General features: G+C 49.7%; 1 protein-coding gene across 3 annotated transcripts in view; it reads left to right on the forward strand.

Annotated features, from left to right (window-relative positions):
• IDUA (alpha-L-iduronidase) overlaps window positions 1-14,542 on the forward strand; it is a 60,792-nt gene that overhangs the window by 39,770 nt on the left and 6,480 nt on the right. For all 3 annotated transcript variants that reach the window (XM_074994554.1, XM_074994553.1, XM_074994555.1), the window contains 7 exons: window positions 1,418-1,597; window positions 3,098-3,314; window positions 4,775-4,987; window positions 5,666-5,787; window positions 10,425-10,550; window positions 11,628-11,704; window positions 12,821-12,921. In XM_074994554.1, the coding sequence (XP_074850655.1) occupies window positions 1,418-1,597; window positions 3,098-3,314; window positions 4,775-4,987; window positions 5,666-5,787; window positions 10,425-10,550; window positions 11,628-11,704; window positions 12,821-12,921 (1,036 nt within the window). The remainder of the gene's footprint in view (window positions 1-1,417; window positions 1,598-3,097; window positions 3,315-4,774; window positions 4,988-5,665; window positions 5,788-10,424; window positions 10,551-11,627; window positions 11,705-12,820; window positions 12,922-14,542) is intronic.

Consider the following 14,542-nt stretch of genomic DNA (forward strand, 5'->3'; position numbering starts at 1 on the left):
CACCCATGGAGAGTGAGGGAAAATACACATTTTTCCTCTTTAAAACAGTCCTGCCAACCCCCATCCACCCCAGTAAAACAGTTTAATGCCTCAGCAGATGGAGTAGAAACATTAAATTTGACAGGCAAGTTGGGTAAGTTGGGATCTTTTATTTGGTCAGCTTCTCTTGGTGAGAGGACAAGCTTTTGATCTACACAGAACTCTGCTTCAGGTCACTCACTTTGTGTCTGTAACATCCCGGGACCAGCACAGTGACGACAACACTACACATGTTGAATAGTAACAAAGAGGGAGCCGTGCTAGTCTATATACTATCAAAACAAAAAAGCAGTCAAGTAGCACTTTAAAGACTAACAAAATAATTTATTAGCTGAGCTTTCATAGGACAGACCCACTTCTTCAGACCATACCCATACCAGAAGAGTCTGTTCTGATATGGCTATGGTCTGAAGAAGTGGGTCTGTCCCACGAGAGCTCATCACCTAATAAATTATTCTCTTAGTCTTTAAAGTGCTACTTCACTGCTTTTTTGTTTTAACACTACACACAACTCTAATAGGAGCCCATGGACTTGTGCCACCCATGGACTATTTCTGCCTTACCAAGCAGAAGTTCTCCAACTGGGGGGATGGGCCCTCCTGGAAGGAGACACGGCACGTATTCTGGAGGGTGCGAGAAGGTTTTTGTGGGGAGGAACTTACCTCATTCACTTACCCACAGCAATGAATAATTAGCAGAGCTGACTCCTCCAGACCAATGAGGTTCTTAGATGGTGCTGTGCAGTTTGATGGATTTCTTTTCAGCTTGCATAGGACTGTACAATCAGTCATTGCCATCCATACGTTAATCCATTTGCTACAACACGGTGTGAATATTTAACTGTCAGCATCAACCAGTTTTGTTTTGTGAGAGAGGGCTACCAATTTAGTCTGTATTCTACCAGAACAAAACAGCGGTCATGTAGCACTTTAAAGACTAACAAAGTAATTTATTCAGTGATGAGCTTTGGTGGGACAGACCCACTTCTTCAGATCATAGTCTTACCTGAACAGATTCAGTATGTAAAACACAGAGGTCCAAAAATTATCATCAAGGTTGACAGATCAGAAAAATTGTTATTAAGGTGGCAAAGAGCAGAGAGATGGCAGGGAGAGGGGAAAAAGTAAAGAGTTTTGCTTTTGTTCTTATTACAATGGATTGTTGGCTCTACTTGAATCAGTTCTTCACAGGTTTTAATGTTTAGTTGCATCGTGGTTTTTTTTAATCAGTAGATGTACTTGGGGGGCGGCGGTGATGGTGGAGTGTGGGTGTGTTAACTCCTACAGACGCAAAGAAGTGGAGCACAAGTTTGATATCCACTGTTCAGAGTTCCCTACATGGCACTTTCTTCCCTCACTTTGGATTCCTGTTGTTACAGGGAGGTGGAACTTCTCTTCACATCTTAGAACAAGAAACAGAAGCAGTGGAACAAATTCAGAAGTCGTTCCCGAATTTCACTGGGGTTCCTATATACAATGATGAGGCGGACCCACTAGTTGGATGGTCAGTTCCACAAACGTGGAGAGCTGATGTGACCTATGCAGCCATGGTGGTGAAGGTAACTCAGTGCTCCCATAGGGTAGGTCTGCTCAGCATAATTATTTCAAAGTAACAGCTGTTGTTTTGAAATAACTATCCGAGCATCTACACAAGCAACTACTATTTCGAAAGAGTGGTGGCGGCATTTTGAAATTGGTAACCCTCATATTACAAGGAATTCCCTGTCTTATCCTATTTCCTCTCTTACCAGCATCTATTTAAAAATAAGTATTTCAAAATAGGCGCTCTTTCGAAACAGACACTATGGCTACATCTACACTAGCGTTCCTCTTTTGAAAGAGGCATGCAAATGAAGGAAATTGAAAATGCAAATGAAGCACAGATTTACATATCTGGTACCGCATTTGCATATTCTTCCTTTGAAAGAGTTTCTTTCAAAAGAAGAAAAGCAGTGTAAATATGGCTCTTTCAAAAGTGATCCCCATCTTCAAAAGAACCCTTCCTCCTAAAAATATAGGAAGAAGGATTCTTTTGAAGATGGGGATTACTTTCGAAAGAGCCACGTCTACACTGCTTTTCTTCTTTTGAGAGAAGTTCTTTCGAAAGAAGAATATGCAAAGGAGGTGCCAGATATGTAAATCTGTGCCTCCTTTGCATTTTCAATTTCCTTCATTTGCATGCCTCTTTCAAAAGAGGAATGCTAGTGTAGACAGAGCCTATGTGTGCAGACAAGATGTATTTCAAAATAGCCAAGTGCTATTTCAAAATACATTTTTGTGTGTAGCAGCCTGATTTTGAAAGAGCTACTCTGGAATAGCTTATTTTGTAATAGGGCTGCTGTGCAGACATACCCTTAGTGTTGTCAGCTAGTAAGCTAATCGGCAAAGCAAGTGTGTTGCCAAAATAATGTTTACATAGGTTTCTGAAGGGATTTCAGGAATGGATGGCAAGAAGAAAGCAGGTCAAATCCTCAGGTTCTTGCCCAGTTCTTTCTGGCTTTTTAGGCAAACTCATTTTGAAGTTGCAGGGATTTGACTGAGAGTTGAAAAGCATTGCCAGGATTTGGCCATACAAATTAAGGCTGCAGTAGCAAGATGAGATTTGCATTTTATAGAAGATTAAGTGTTGCAACCAGAATTTCCCAATTGCTGCTTTAGGAACTCATTGCCTGCAGGTTTGTACTCTCACATGGTTACCTGCCTTCCACATTGTGCACAAAAGACGGGTTTAGTTACTTTCAGGCTTTGTTGTCAGAGCTTCCCACAGCAACAACCTGCACATGACCTCGTTCCTCCACGTCAGGGACGGGCAATATCCTGGAGATGGTTTGCCAGGGTTAGCACTTTATTTGCCTGTGTCCACACATACGATCATTCACAGCACCTGTTTGGCAGGAACAGCGATCCAGGGCCGGGGGAGCTGCAGGATGCTATACGCTGAACAACCAGTTCACCAGAAATCAGACCGTGGATTTTAAAATAGGAACATCTTCATTAGAGTATCAAGAAGAAGTTGGTTTTCCCCAACCTGACTGCCAGTTCTCCCTGTTACTGTCCAGGTAATCATCCAACATCAAAACCGGCTCATTTCCAAAGTCAACAACTCTATCAACTACACTCTGCTAAGTAATGACAACGCCTTCCTGAACTATTACCCCCATTACTTCACCCAGCGAACGCTGACAGCCCGATTTCAGATGAACAACACAAAGCCACCTCACGTCCAGATGGTGAGGAAACCTGTGCTGACTGTGATGGGACTGCTGGCACTGCTAGGTATGCTCAGTGCTTGTTTGAAGTCACTCAATGCCAATCCTCGGCAATGTTCCCTCGAATTTTTTCCATTTGTGTGCAGAATAAATTTTGAGATGTGCAGTGAGGCATGTGTAGATGTGCACCACCAAAAGAAACACATGCAGCTAACTGTGGGTGCTCTGCTAATCAGCGCTTGAATCTTTCCTGGGCAGCCGCACAGGCGCTCAGCTTACAGGGAACACCGGTCCCTGGTCACGTATGAGTGACATGCTTAAAATCTATCAGTCAGTCACGAACTCCCACCTTCCTGCTGAAACCTTCTCCACGTTTCTGAGTAGCTTGTCCAGCGCAGTTGTGTGTGTCACAAGGAACAGAGCTTCCACCACTTCCCCCGGGACGTTAACAGTCTTGGTCACAGGTTGTTTTCCTGCCAATCTGCTAGTTCTCTAAATTGATCCTATTGCTTCTGTTTATACCCCCATATGCCAGCTCAGTCAGTACCTTTCTTTTATGTTTGTGGCTGGTATCCACCTTGCCCAGGTTCACTTAAGCTATGTTTCTTTTTAATGAGCTTTTCAATCTTATGTTCTTGTGAGCTCTTGCCAAGGTGTTAATTGAAGCCCTGACTCTCTTAGACACAAGCTTTGGTCTTACTGACTTGAAACTGTTAGTAAGCAGATAGTACCTCAAGGCCAGACCAGTCAGGGGCTGCTGTGCTCGCTGTGGTACAGATGTAAGCTGCTTCTACACATGCCACTTCCCGTCAGAGCTGGCATGGTAATAAGACGATGTCAAAGTGCAGACTTGGAATTGCAGATTGGCAGTGTAGATGGCGGCAGTGTCGAAATAAGCGTTCCACTTCGACATTCCCTTACTCCGATCTAGTTCTGTGGGAGTACGGGAATGTCGAAGTGGGGCACTTATTTCGAAGCTGCCCCCATCTTCACTGTCAATCTGCAGTTCAAAGTCTGCACTTAGAAATTCGCCTGGCTGCCATTATGCTAATGAGGCACTGAATATGCAGGTTAGCACTTTATTAGCCTGCTTCGAATTGCCTCATTACCATGCCACCTCCAGTGGGAGGTGGCATGTGTAGAAGCAGCCTTAGTCAGTGAGGCTTATGTGTGTGCTGAAGTGCTTTGCACAGTCAGGGGCGTATTTCTAGGGCTGAATCACAGAACTGGAAAAAACTTCCAGAGGGCACCAAGTCCAGTCCCTTGAACTCATGGCACCACCTCAATCATCCCTCACAGGCGTTTATCTAACTGGCTCTTAACAAAATCTTCTATTGTATAACTGGACACCAAGGCAGTTTCAGCTGTACCATCGACTTCAGCAGGGCTACTCCAGAGTCATGCCGGTAGAACCGAGTACTCCAGAGCACAGCGCTGCATGTAGATGGTTAGGTGTTTCAGCCCTTCACAAGTCGACAGCTGAGCTAGTGACCTTCTGTAATCAAAAATGTATTTTTTTACTTTCAGGGGAAACCCAGATTTTGGCTGAGCTCACCAGCGCAGACACAAGTACCGACACCGACATGATTGGAGTACTAGCCTCTGTGCGTGCCCCGGCTGAGCGACGGACGTCAGACAGCTGGCAGGCCTCTATTCTGATCTATGCTAGTGACGATAACCAGACATCACCTAACCTCAGTGCTGTGACAGTGAATGTCACCCGTTTCCCCAGGCATGCAGGTACGCAGGCTGTGGGTGATGATTTGGAGAGGGGAGTCCCTCGAGGAGCTTCACGTTAAACATTTCCAGAGTGTTCATTTCATAGCTGAGGTCACAGCGAGAGTCCATATGTTACCCACAGCCGATTCCATTTGTGATTGTGACTAGATCTCTCTTCCTACCTGGCAGTCCCAAGTTTTCTGGATTCTTAGGAAAGACTGTGGGCCCCAATCCCAGCATTGGACCTGCCTCCGTTCTTTAAGTGATACCATGACTTCTGCCTTTCAGAATGATTCGGCCCAGCTGGCCCTGAGCCAGATCTGGCTGAGCCAAGGGTTTCCTCTAGGATGGAGCCCCATGTACTTTAGATATTGAACATTACACAACTTATAAGGTTAGCTGGTGCTGTCTTCAACAGTGGCTCCTGGTGGTCAGTGCCTGTGAAAAGCAAGACTCTTTGACAGAGGAGCTGAAGAATTTGAGAGCATAGGGACTAGGGCTTGAAAAGGGGGTCTTAGTGTTTAGGCACTTGTGAAACTTTTACTCCAAGTCCTACTGACTTCCGATGCGATTCAATCTCCTGTCTCATGCTGAAAGTGGGACTTTGATTGGTAAGTCCTTGACCCCCTTTTGAAAGTTTTATCTGTTGTCTTTACGTCCAGCTCAGGAGCTTTACATGTTTCCTTTGTGTTTCCAAAGAGCTCGTGTATGTGACCTACTACCTGGACAACAACCTAACCAATCCCTTTTTGGAGTGGAAGAACGTAGGAAGCCCTGACTTCCCTTCTGCAAAGCAGTTCCAACAAATGAGGGATGCTGAGGTATGCTGATGCGTGTGCTGTAAAAATTGTCCCAGTGCCGACACGCTGGTGACCTTACGGCCAAGGAGCCTGATGACTGGTTTGTGTTCTGAGGGATTATTTAGGACGCTAAGTTTATCATGGACTGAGCCATGTGCTGTCACTTCTTTCCTTCTCGATTACCCTGGTAGAACTAAGCAGGTTGTAGCATTACAGCTTGCTTGAAAGCTTGAACAGTGCTCAGACTGCACACCCCAGGAACTGCAGAGACGAGAAGGATACTGACCAGGGGAAAAAGAAAATGTAGGATAGGTCTCAGGCTACATCTACACTAGCCTGCAAGATCGAGCCTCTCAGGGTCGATTTTCTGGGGTTCAGTTTCACACGTTTAGTAGGGACGTGTGACATCGCCTTCTCGAGATGCAATGGGTAATGGAGGTCGATGCGTGAAACTCTCCCATTGACCTTGTTCAGTAGGGACAGCCAAGTAAGCTGAGCACAGATTGGTCGATTCTAGCTACTCAAAGGTAGAATTGCATATCTGTGATGGACTTACTTTGCCTAGCGTGGACCGCCTCAGACGCATGGGTGTAAATCAGTTAGCGCGCACAGCCCTCCAACCACCAGAGAAGGACATGTAAAGTACAATGGCATCATCGCAATTTGGCTAAACCTTCAGCCTGCATATGCCTGCAAGGACTGAAAGCAGAGCACCATCCTGCCTTACCTCTTCCCCGCAGCTTAAGTCGTGACTGCAAGTGGGCAAGCCATAAAAAAAGTTGAAAGCAATTAATCGCTTCTCTCGTGCCCCGGACGATAAATCCAAACCAGACAGTGAACTTGGCACATTGGGTGCAATCCCAGCACTGAGGGAGCCAGTGGCAAATTTTCCATTGACTTTAACAGGGGCTGCATTGCCCTGCTGTGGTTTTTTAATGCCTGATTACAGTATTTCTCAAGTTTCCAGAGCCACGAATAAATATATAAATTAAAGACTACCTGCAAACTCTCCCTCCAGACTTCTGATCCCTAACCATGACTGGGTCACAGGTGTGTAACTATACGGCACTCACAACTAGCAAGTAATTACACAAAATTCATGAGGGAGATCCATTGTTCTCAGGCCAATGGAGAAACCTGCTTGACTGCTGAAACACAGTGCGGACTCCCCTGGCTAAACAGACTTAAAGAATCTTGACTGAAAGTCTCTTGTGATTCTACACTCATCGCTGCCGTGTAAGAAGCTTGACTGCCCAGACTATGAAGAGAAAAGTGGTATGAGATCTTGCACCGTAGGCATCCTCCTTCATGGCTATCCAAAGCAGACTGTGGTATGAATCTTGCAGTAGCATAAGGAGGGCTGCCAAATCGGCAGCATCTTAAAAGGGGTACAAAGAAATTGAGTCCCCCTCTGTCTCAGTAGGAGACTGGGCAAACAGAGCGGGGTCCAGATTTCTCTCCAAGTGCTGAGTTGTGAGCTGCTAGCTACCAGCTTACCTTCAGGAGATTCTGAAGCAAGTGATCGGCTTCCAGGTGTTTTCTACAGGGAGAGCTGCTGCCTTGTTCTGTCTGGATGGAACAGGGCTGTCTTCTGCTGGAGGGGAGAGTTCAACTCCGTAAAGTGCCCATGTGCATCAGGAAATTAAGTGCCCCACCAAGCTGAACCGGCATCAGCCAGGGGAGAATGCTGATCATGCAGGAAAACCTGCTCCTCTGTCCTTAAAATCAAGAGGAGCACAGAAACAGCACGTCTCGGGTGTGAGAGGAGCAACTGGTGGTGGGATGCCAGGGCTTAGCAGGGCAAAGCAAAAGCTCCACATGCACTGGAGGGCAGGTTGCTACCTAAGAGCTGGATGAAGGAGCGGAGCAGGGTTGCGGGGACACCAGATGCAAGTGTGAGGCATTAGGTCTGATGTGTAGGATCCATATGAGCAGGTTGTTTTTAACTGTCATCCTCTGTGCTCTGTCCCGATGGGTAGCAGCACCCCACACCCACTGAAAGCAGAGATCTGTGGCTGCTTCCCAGCAAAACATCAAGACAGTGTGTGTCCTGGGTCAACTCGACGAAGGAGCTTGTGGGAGAGAGAGCTGGATGGCCACAGTAGGAATGGAGAGAGGTAGACAGGGCCCATCTGTAACACAGTCAGTACCTTATGCTGGACACCAGCTGGGGTCAGATCCAGAGGGACAAAACTCAACACTCCTGAAAGTCTCTCCCCCACTTTCCTTCTCCCTCGGGGGAGGGGAGCAGGAGCCGTCCTCATTCACTGGGCATTTGAAGAGCTGGTGAGTTAAATTCAGAGGAGAGCTGGCCCCATCTGCCCCCCTGACTGTGTGAATGGACAGTCTCTGGCCTGCAGTTTCTTTCCCCATAGGGAAAGGCCACTGGCTTCCTTCTGCATCCGGCGCCCTGGGGGATAAGTTAAGGACCGTGTGGGGAAATGCAACTCCTCCTTCTCAGGCCTCAGCAGAGGGGAACTTGCTTGTGGTTTGAGTATCGTGTGCTGTCCCACCTCAGTCTGGCACTGATGTCCTGCAGATCCTCACTGTATCAGTGCCACCTCTCTGCAAACCGCTTCCCCTCCCCGATCCCCACTAGCTGCAGAAGACACCCTGGAGTCACAGATGTGGACAGGGCCGCGAGAGGTCATCAAGCCCAGGCCCCGGTGGAATTACCTGGGAGATGTTGAGGGGATAGCCAGCTGCAGGCTTTGCAGGCCATTCAGCCCATTCTTCCTCGGCCTAGTTGGTGGCTTGTAAAGGTCCTTGCTGGCACGACAGGGTCTGAGGCAGATTTCCTTTCCGCTGCGTGGGGAAGAGCTCTTTCGTGCACCCCCGGGGCCCCTGGCACGGCGGCGAGCTTTGCAAGGATTGCTAATCGGAAGGGCGTTGCTGTGTCATGGCTCAGGCAGGCGTGCAAGTGGCCGGGCTCCTTTCGGGGACGGAGGTTTGCCTTCTAACGATGGCAGTGACTCTGCAGTCTTTGCACACTGGGGAACACACTGCACCTGACACTCGCCAAACTATAACCATCCGTCGCACGCATCCATCCTGTTTCAGCACTGGCATAGGAAGAGCGCGAGCCTGCCCTTTCTGCCCCTTGTCCCTCAGCCAGAACTGAGCTCCAGTGAAGACCCAATAACAGCCGGGCCACCTGAGGTTCAGCTGTGTGCTCAGGCTTGGCCAGTCCATCCAGTGCCCCAGCACTGCAGTGGGGTTTGTGTGTGGCTTCTTGCAGTTCATGTCATCCTAAAGGCTCTCCAGGGGACTTGTTCTATGTTGGGTAAATCCAGGCACACCCACTAACAGTCTGAGCTGACTCACACCCTGCAGGAGGCTACACTGGGGTCCCAGCAGCGTTCCCTGTAAGCTGAGTGCTTGGGTGGCCACCCAGGAGAGATGTAAGTGCTGCCCAGCAGATCAGCAGAGCGCTCACAGTGCCCACAGCCGGCAGTATTTGTTCCTACTGGTGGTGCACGTCCACACATACCTCAGTGCACAGAACAAAACTTTTTCCACCCATGGATGGAAAAAGTTAGCGGGAACATTGGTCCCAGCAATGGGTTGGCCATATGGAAAACATTACAAGGCTCTTGTGTGTCCTCTTTTTTCCTGTTTTCAGTATTACCAAATTTTCATCTTGTGTCACCTTCTTTGGCCCCCTCCCAAGAGCACCACCCACTTGCAATCACGGCCTGGTTTAGATGAAGTAGAGGAACAGCTATTAGTCTTCTGTTTCACTGGGAAATGCTGCAAGCGATGATATAGCAGGCAGCAAGCTTTTAAAATGACATTGAAAGTGGCCATGCCAATCCAGAGGCACAGCAACTTTAACTGCTGAATCAGCACAACCCTAAAATGGCTGTGGAAATACCAATGAGGAGTCGTGTGGCACCTTAAAGACTATCAGATTTACTTGGGCATAAGCAGATGCCTTTGATGAAACGATTTTTACCCCCAGAAGCTGATGCCCACATAAATATGTTAGTCTCTAAGGTGCCACAGGTCTCCTTGTGGTGTTCACGGGTACAGACTAACATGTGACCCCTCTGAGATTTGTAGAAATAATGAGAACAACAAGAAGTCCTGTGGCACCTTAGAGACTAACAGATATTTTGGATCATAAGCTTTCGTGGGCAAAGACCTGCTTCATCAGATGCATGAGTGGGTGGGTTGTTTCAAAGGGGTACTTAAAGAGTGGGGTCCCAGTAAGAGGGAGGGCCAGAGCTGACAAGGTCTATTCAGCAAGGTGGAAATGGCCCAGTATCAACAGCACTTATCAAAAGAGGAAAAAACAAGTCAGATCAGACGGGGGATGTGAGCCTTTGTCAGCGTCTAACGGGGAGCTATTAGCACCCAGAGCAGAGAAACTGCCTTTGTAAGCTGCGAGCCACTCCCAGTCTCTGTTTAATCCATGGTTAATGGAGTCAAATTTGCAAATAAATTGCAGCTCAGAGATTTTTCTCTCCATTTGATTTTTGAAATTTTTTTGTTTCAGCTCCAAAATACTTGTTAGTCTATCTGGTGCCACAAGACTTCTTGTTGTTCTCGAAGCGACAGACTAACACGGCTCCCTCTCTGATACTTGTCACCGTGTAGAAATAACGGTGAATATTGATCTCTTTACACTGTGCCACCACTGGGCTTTGGTTTTGCAGGACCCCGTGGTGTCAGGACCATTCCCATTTCCACAGGACGGCTGCCTGATCTTGAAACAGCAACTCCCCATTCCATCGGTCTTCCTCATCCATGTCTGTGCAAGACCTCACTCTGTTCCCAATCAAGTACGTACCATGATTCGGTGGCAGGCGGGCATGGGGGGTGAGTTTGAACCTGTGCTCTCAGGCTTGGCCAGCTCATCCAGTGCTCCAGTGTTTGAACCCTAGGGGCATGTCCACACTGCAGTCACAACCCCTCCTCTGGCCGTGCCAGCTGACAGGACACCTTAACACATTAAGGGGCTGTTTCCTTGTAATGCAGACATTCATCAGACTGGAGTCCAGGCTCTCAGACCCCGTGTGGTGGGAAGGTCTCAGTGCTGCAATTAGTGACCCCTTTGCCTGCCGTGGGTGTGTAATTGCAAAGCAGACATACCATATTGGGCGATCAGATGTCAGGGCCTGAGTCTGCTCATTGCTAATAGGCAGCACAGGGGAATTATTTATAGCAAAGAGCCAGATTTTCCTGTGGCAAAACGATTCCCTGAGTCGTGTTCCAGTGTAAACATCCCCACAACAGGTAGTGTGAGTAACCAACTCATTGTTACGCAGGCTGGAAAAGATTGTTAATGAGCTGATGGGATGGACAGCCTCTCATAGTTTTGAAAATGGATCAGATACTTCCAGTTGAAAAACTGAGTGTCAAAAACAACATTTCAGCTAATGGCCTGGTTGAATGTTCCGTAACTGCACACGACGCAGTCAAAGCTGTGATGATACCTCTTAGCCTGGCAAGCTTGGCCGGGGGGGTGCTGGGTACCCTTAACTGCCAGGGGCCCTGTGGGGAGTCGAGAGCGTCGGGCTGCAGAACTGCAGAGCCAAGAAGTTAAAGAAAAAGGACCAAAAGCCAAGTGTCAGTCAGGCTGGAGGTACCACAATAAATGGAATAATTTTTTTTCCCAAGGTTGCCACTGAAGTCAAGGGGGAGCTCCCTGGTGCCCCCTGGAGAGAAGCAGGCGACTTCATTTGAAGTCCGTATTTTGACACGAAGTTTTAGCTGTCCATTTACTTCAAAGCAGTTACACCATGAATTAGTTTTAAAGGGGTTAAACGTGGCTGACCCAATGCTGCTGCATCATCAGTGTGTTATTGGCACAACACACCTCTTGCGGTTATATTTATGGGACCTCTCTCTCTCCTCAGGTGACAGGTGTCCACTTGATACCTCTGACAAAGGGGCAGGTCGCCATCCTCTGGGACGATGACTGTGTGGGTTCCAGGTAAGTGCGTTTTTAGGGCAGAGGTAAAGGGAAGACGAGGACAGATGTATCTCATCAGACCTAGGGATTAAACAGCTGACTGACGTTCACTCTCTGGGCGAAGTGTCGGGCATTTTGGCCAGTGCTGTGTCAGGGTTCTTTCCAAACCACTTTGCCTGCACAGCAGAGTCAGTCACCGAAATGTCGGTTGGAACCCAGGGGCGTTGTCACCTGCAGGAAATCTCCAGCAGGCTCTTGGCTACTCACCCGGTTCAGCATGAGCTGTGCCTGCAGCCCCACCCACACCCGCTTGCCGTTCAGTGTTGCTTTATCCAACCCTCTCAAAGCCGCCCCTGCCCGATGTGAGTCGTGAGGAGAAGGAGGAATAGTGCAGCCAGCTCCCAAGACTCAGCTGTCTGCCTGTACGCAGGCTGCACCAGAGACCAACCTGTGTACACCAATGCGCTGCCTGGGGACCCAGGACAGCCAGTTCAGTGCATCCTTCGGGGTTAGCTAATGTGTCTCCTTTCCTGCACCTGGGAGATGCTGAATTTCTCCACGGAGGTGCTTAGTCTTGTCTCTCCCCCAGCGTCTGGGGATGCTGAGAGGAGCTCCCTGCTTTGCCAGAGGCTCTCTGCATCTCTACAGTCCTGACTGGTGGGGCTGAGAGCTGCTGCAGGCTCTGGGGCAAGGCCGGTGGAGGCACAGCTCCATGCCCTGGAAGCGGGGGAGCCTCAGGCAGAAGGAGGCCTGAGCACCACCTGGAGCACAGCCCTGTGCCCCCGGCTCCCAGCCCTGAGAAGCCAGGCCCAATAGCAGATTGACACTCCCGCGGTGTTCCAGAGGGGCCCCGAGTGCCCAGCTGCTGCTGCAGGCCTATCAGTAGTTGTCCCCTATCCCCCCACCCCTGTCAGCCAGCCTGGTCCTGGTGCTCCTTGTGGCCTTTTCGAGCCAGACGCCACCTCCTTGTGTGTGTAGGACCTGCTGCTGCAGGGCAGGGTTTCCCTGGCCAGTTGTGGGCAGCCCCAAGCATTTCTCTTCCCCCTCCCCCAACCACATACACCTGCGCGGGGGAGGGCGGGTGTGGCCGTCCTGTGGTCCCCAGCCGCTGGCTGAGCTGGTTTGGTTCTTCCCTAGCTGTCTGAAAACATTCGAAGTTGAGTTTTCACCAGACGGAAAAGGGTACGAACGGATTAACCCCAGGGACACGATCTTCACTCTCTGGGTCTACAGTCCAGGTAAAGCCGGCTCATTCACCCTGCTTAATCGGGCCCTCCGCTGCGCTCCCACGCCGCTGCCAATCTGCTAAATTAGGTTTGTCTTTATGGTTAATGAATAGAGAGGCAGGTGTGTTCACGGCACTTCACTGCCAAAAATGCGAGCAACCCCCTCTCCTGGGAGCCAGGGACGGAGAGTGCAGCCCATACTCTGTTCACGAGTGCATGTGCCTGAGGTCCTTGCTCTGTCCTTACTGCAGCAAACTCCCACTGACACTTTACTTGAATGCTATCAGCTTCTCCAGCCTTGGCCCCCGTGTCCCATTGCCACAGCGTCCAGCAAGCTCTGACTAAGGAGAGCTCGTGCCAGGTAGTGCTGTGTCGAGCTATCCGCCAGTTCTTCACGTGTGCATGGTTCGTTACAGCCCAGGAGGATCTGATCCCTGCCCCTGGGACTTACACAGTGAAGGCCTGATCCTGCAGGAGCTGCCTGCCAGCGGGGAACACTCAGAGCACACGCCCCTGCCTTAGGGTGGGAGCCGACCACACCGGCTCTGCGCCTCCAACAAACTCACCGACGCTGGGGGCTTGAGCAGCATTCCAGCCAAGCCCCCTCCATTTGTGCTGCGCAGGTGGCATGATCAGAGCAGCGCAGGTGACAGATTTCCACTGGTGTCTTACACCCATGGCCCTGCGCTTCCACCAGACACGGGGGCCTGAACAGCCAGCTGGGAAGCTGGCCTGGGCTCACTTCTGTGTGTGCTGCCGGTGAGTGGCAGAAGGCCGAACACCAGCTAGCCTCCGGTTTCCTGCTGCGGCTAAATGAGAGACAGCGAAGCTGCTCCCTGTAAATTAGGGAACATGGCCAGGCCCACTTACAGGGTGGGGGAAGAGGGGAGTTGTCCCAGGACCCAGCATTTCCAAGGTGCTCCAGGCCCCTTTGAAGTGTGGGTGGAGCTGCTCTGCGTGGCTGTGAGGGAAGGGGCCTGGCACCGCGGTCTGAGCGGTGCTAAGGGCTGACTGTCCTGGGCCCTGCCTCTTCCAGGGCATGGAACTGGGCCCCCCTCCCACCTCACCCCAGCGCCTGTGGAGGCTTTCAGCCCTGCTGGCCATGGCTGTCGACATCAAAAAAGAGCATTTTGGCAACAAAAGACGGGCTGCGGTAGCTGCCCCAGAGAAGGAAGCTGAAAAGGACGGACGAGGAGTCCCTGTCACACACACAGAGCTCTAGGCTATCTTCCTGATTCAAACACACATTCTCTGTAATGTTAACAAACACTGATCAGGTTTGTAAGGTACCGAGAGGAACTTAGCTTGAGTGACGTGCGCAAAGAAGATACAGAGCCATCAACTGGAAACAGCCTCCACACACATGCCCCGGGACCAGCTGTGCCTGTGGGAGGAGTCTGCCTGGCCCCTGGAACACGCACACAGAATTACATGCCTGGCAGAAGTCAACGTGGTAAAATCAGGGGCTTTAGTCCAATTCAAAAAGCTGCCTTAGTGCAGAGCTCTTTGTGCCTAGAGAAGCACAAAGGCACTGCCCTAGGCAAGACCCCAAGGGCAATATGAACCACCACACATAATGGATGTAGAACTTAATCCAGTAATCTGTGCATCTTGACAGACTTAATTCCCCTCT

The sequence above is a fragment of the Carettochelys insculpta genome, chromosome 5 (genome assembly GCF_033958435.1).
Source record: "Carettochelys insculpta isolate YL-2023 chromosome 5, ASM3395843v1, whole genome shotgun sequence".
Taxonomy (NCBI): Eukaryota; Metazoa; Chordata; order Testudines; family Carettochelyidae; genus Carettochelys; species Carettochelys insculpta.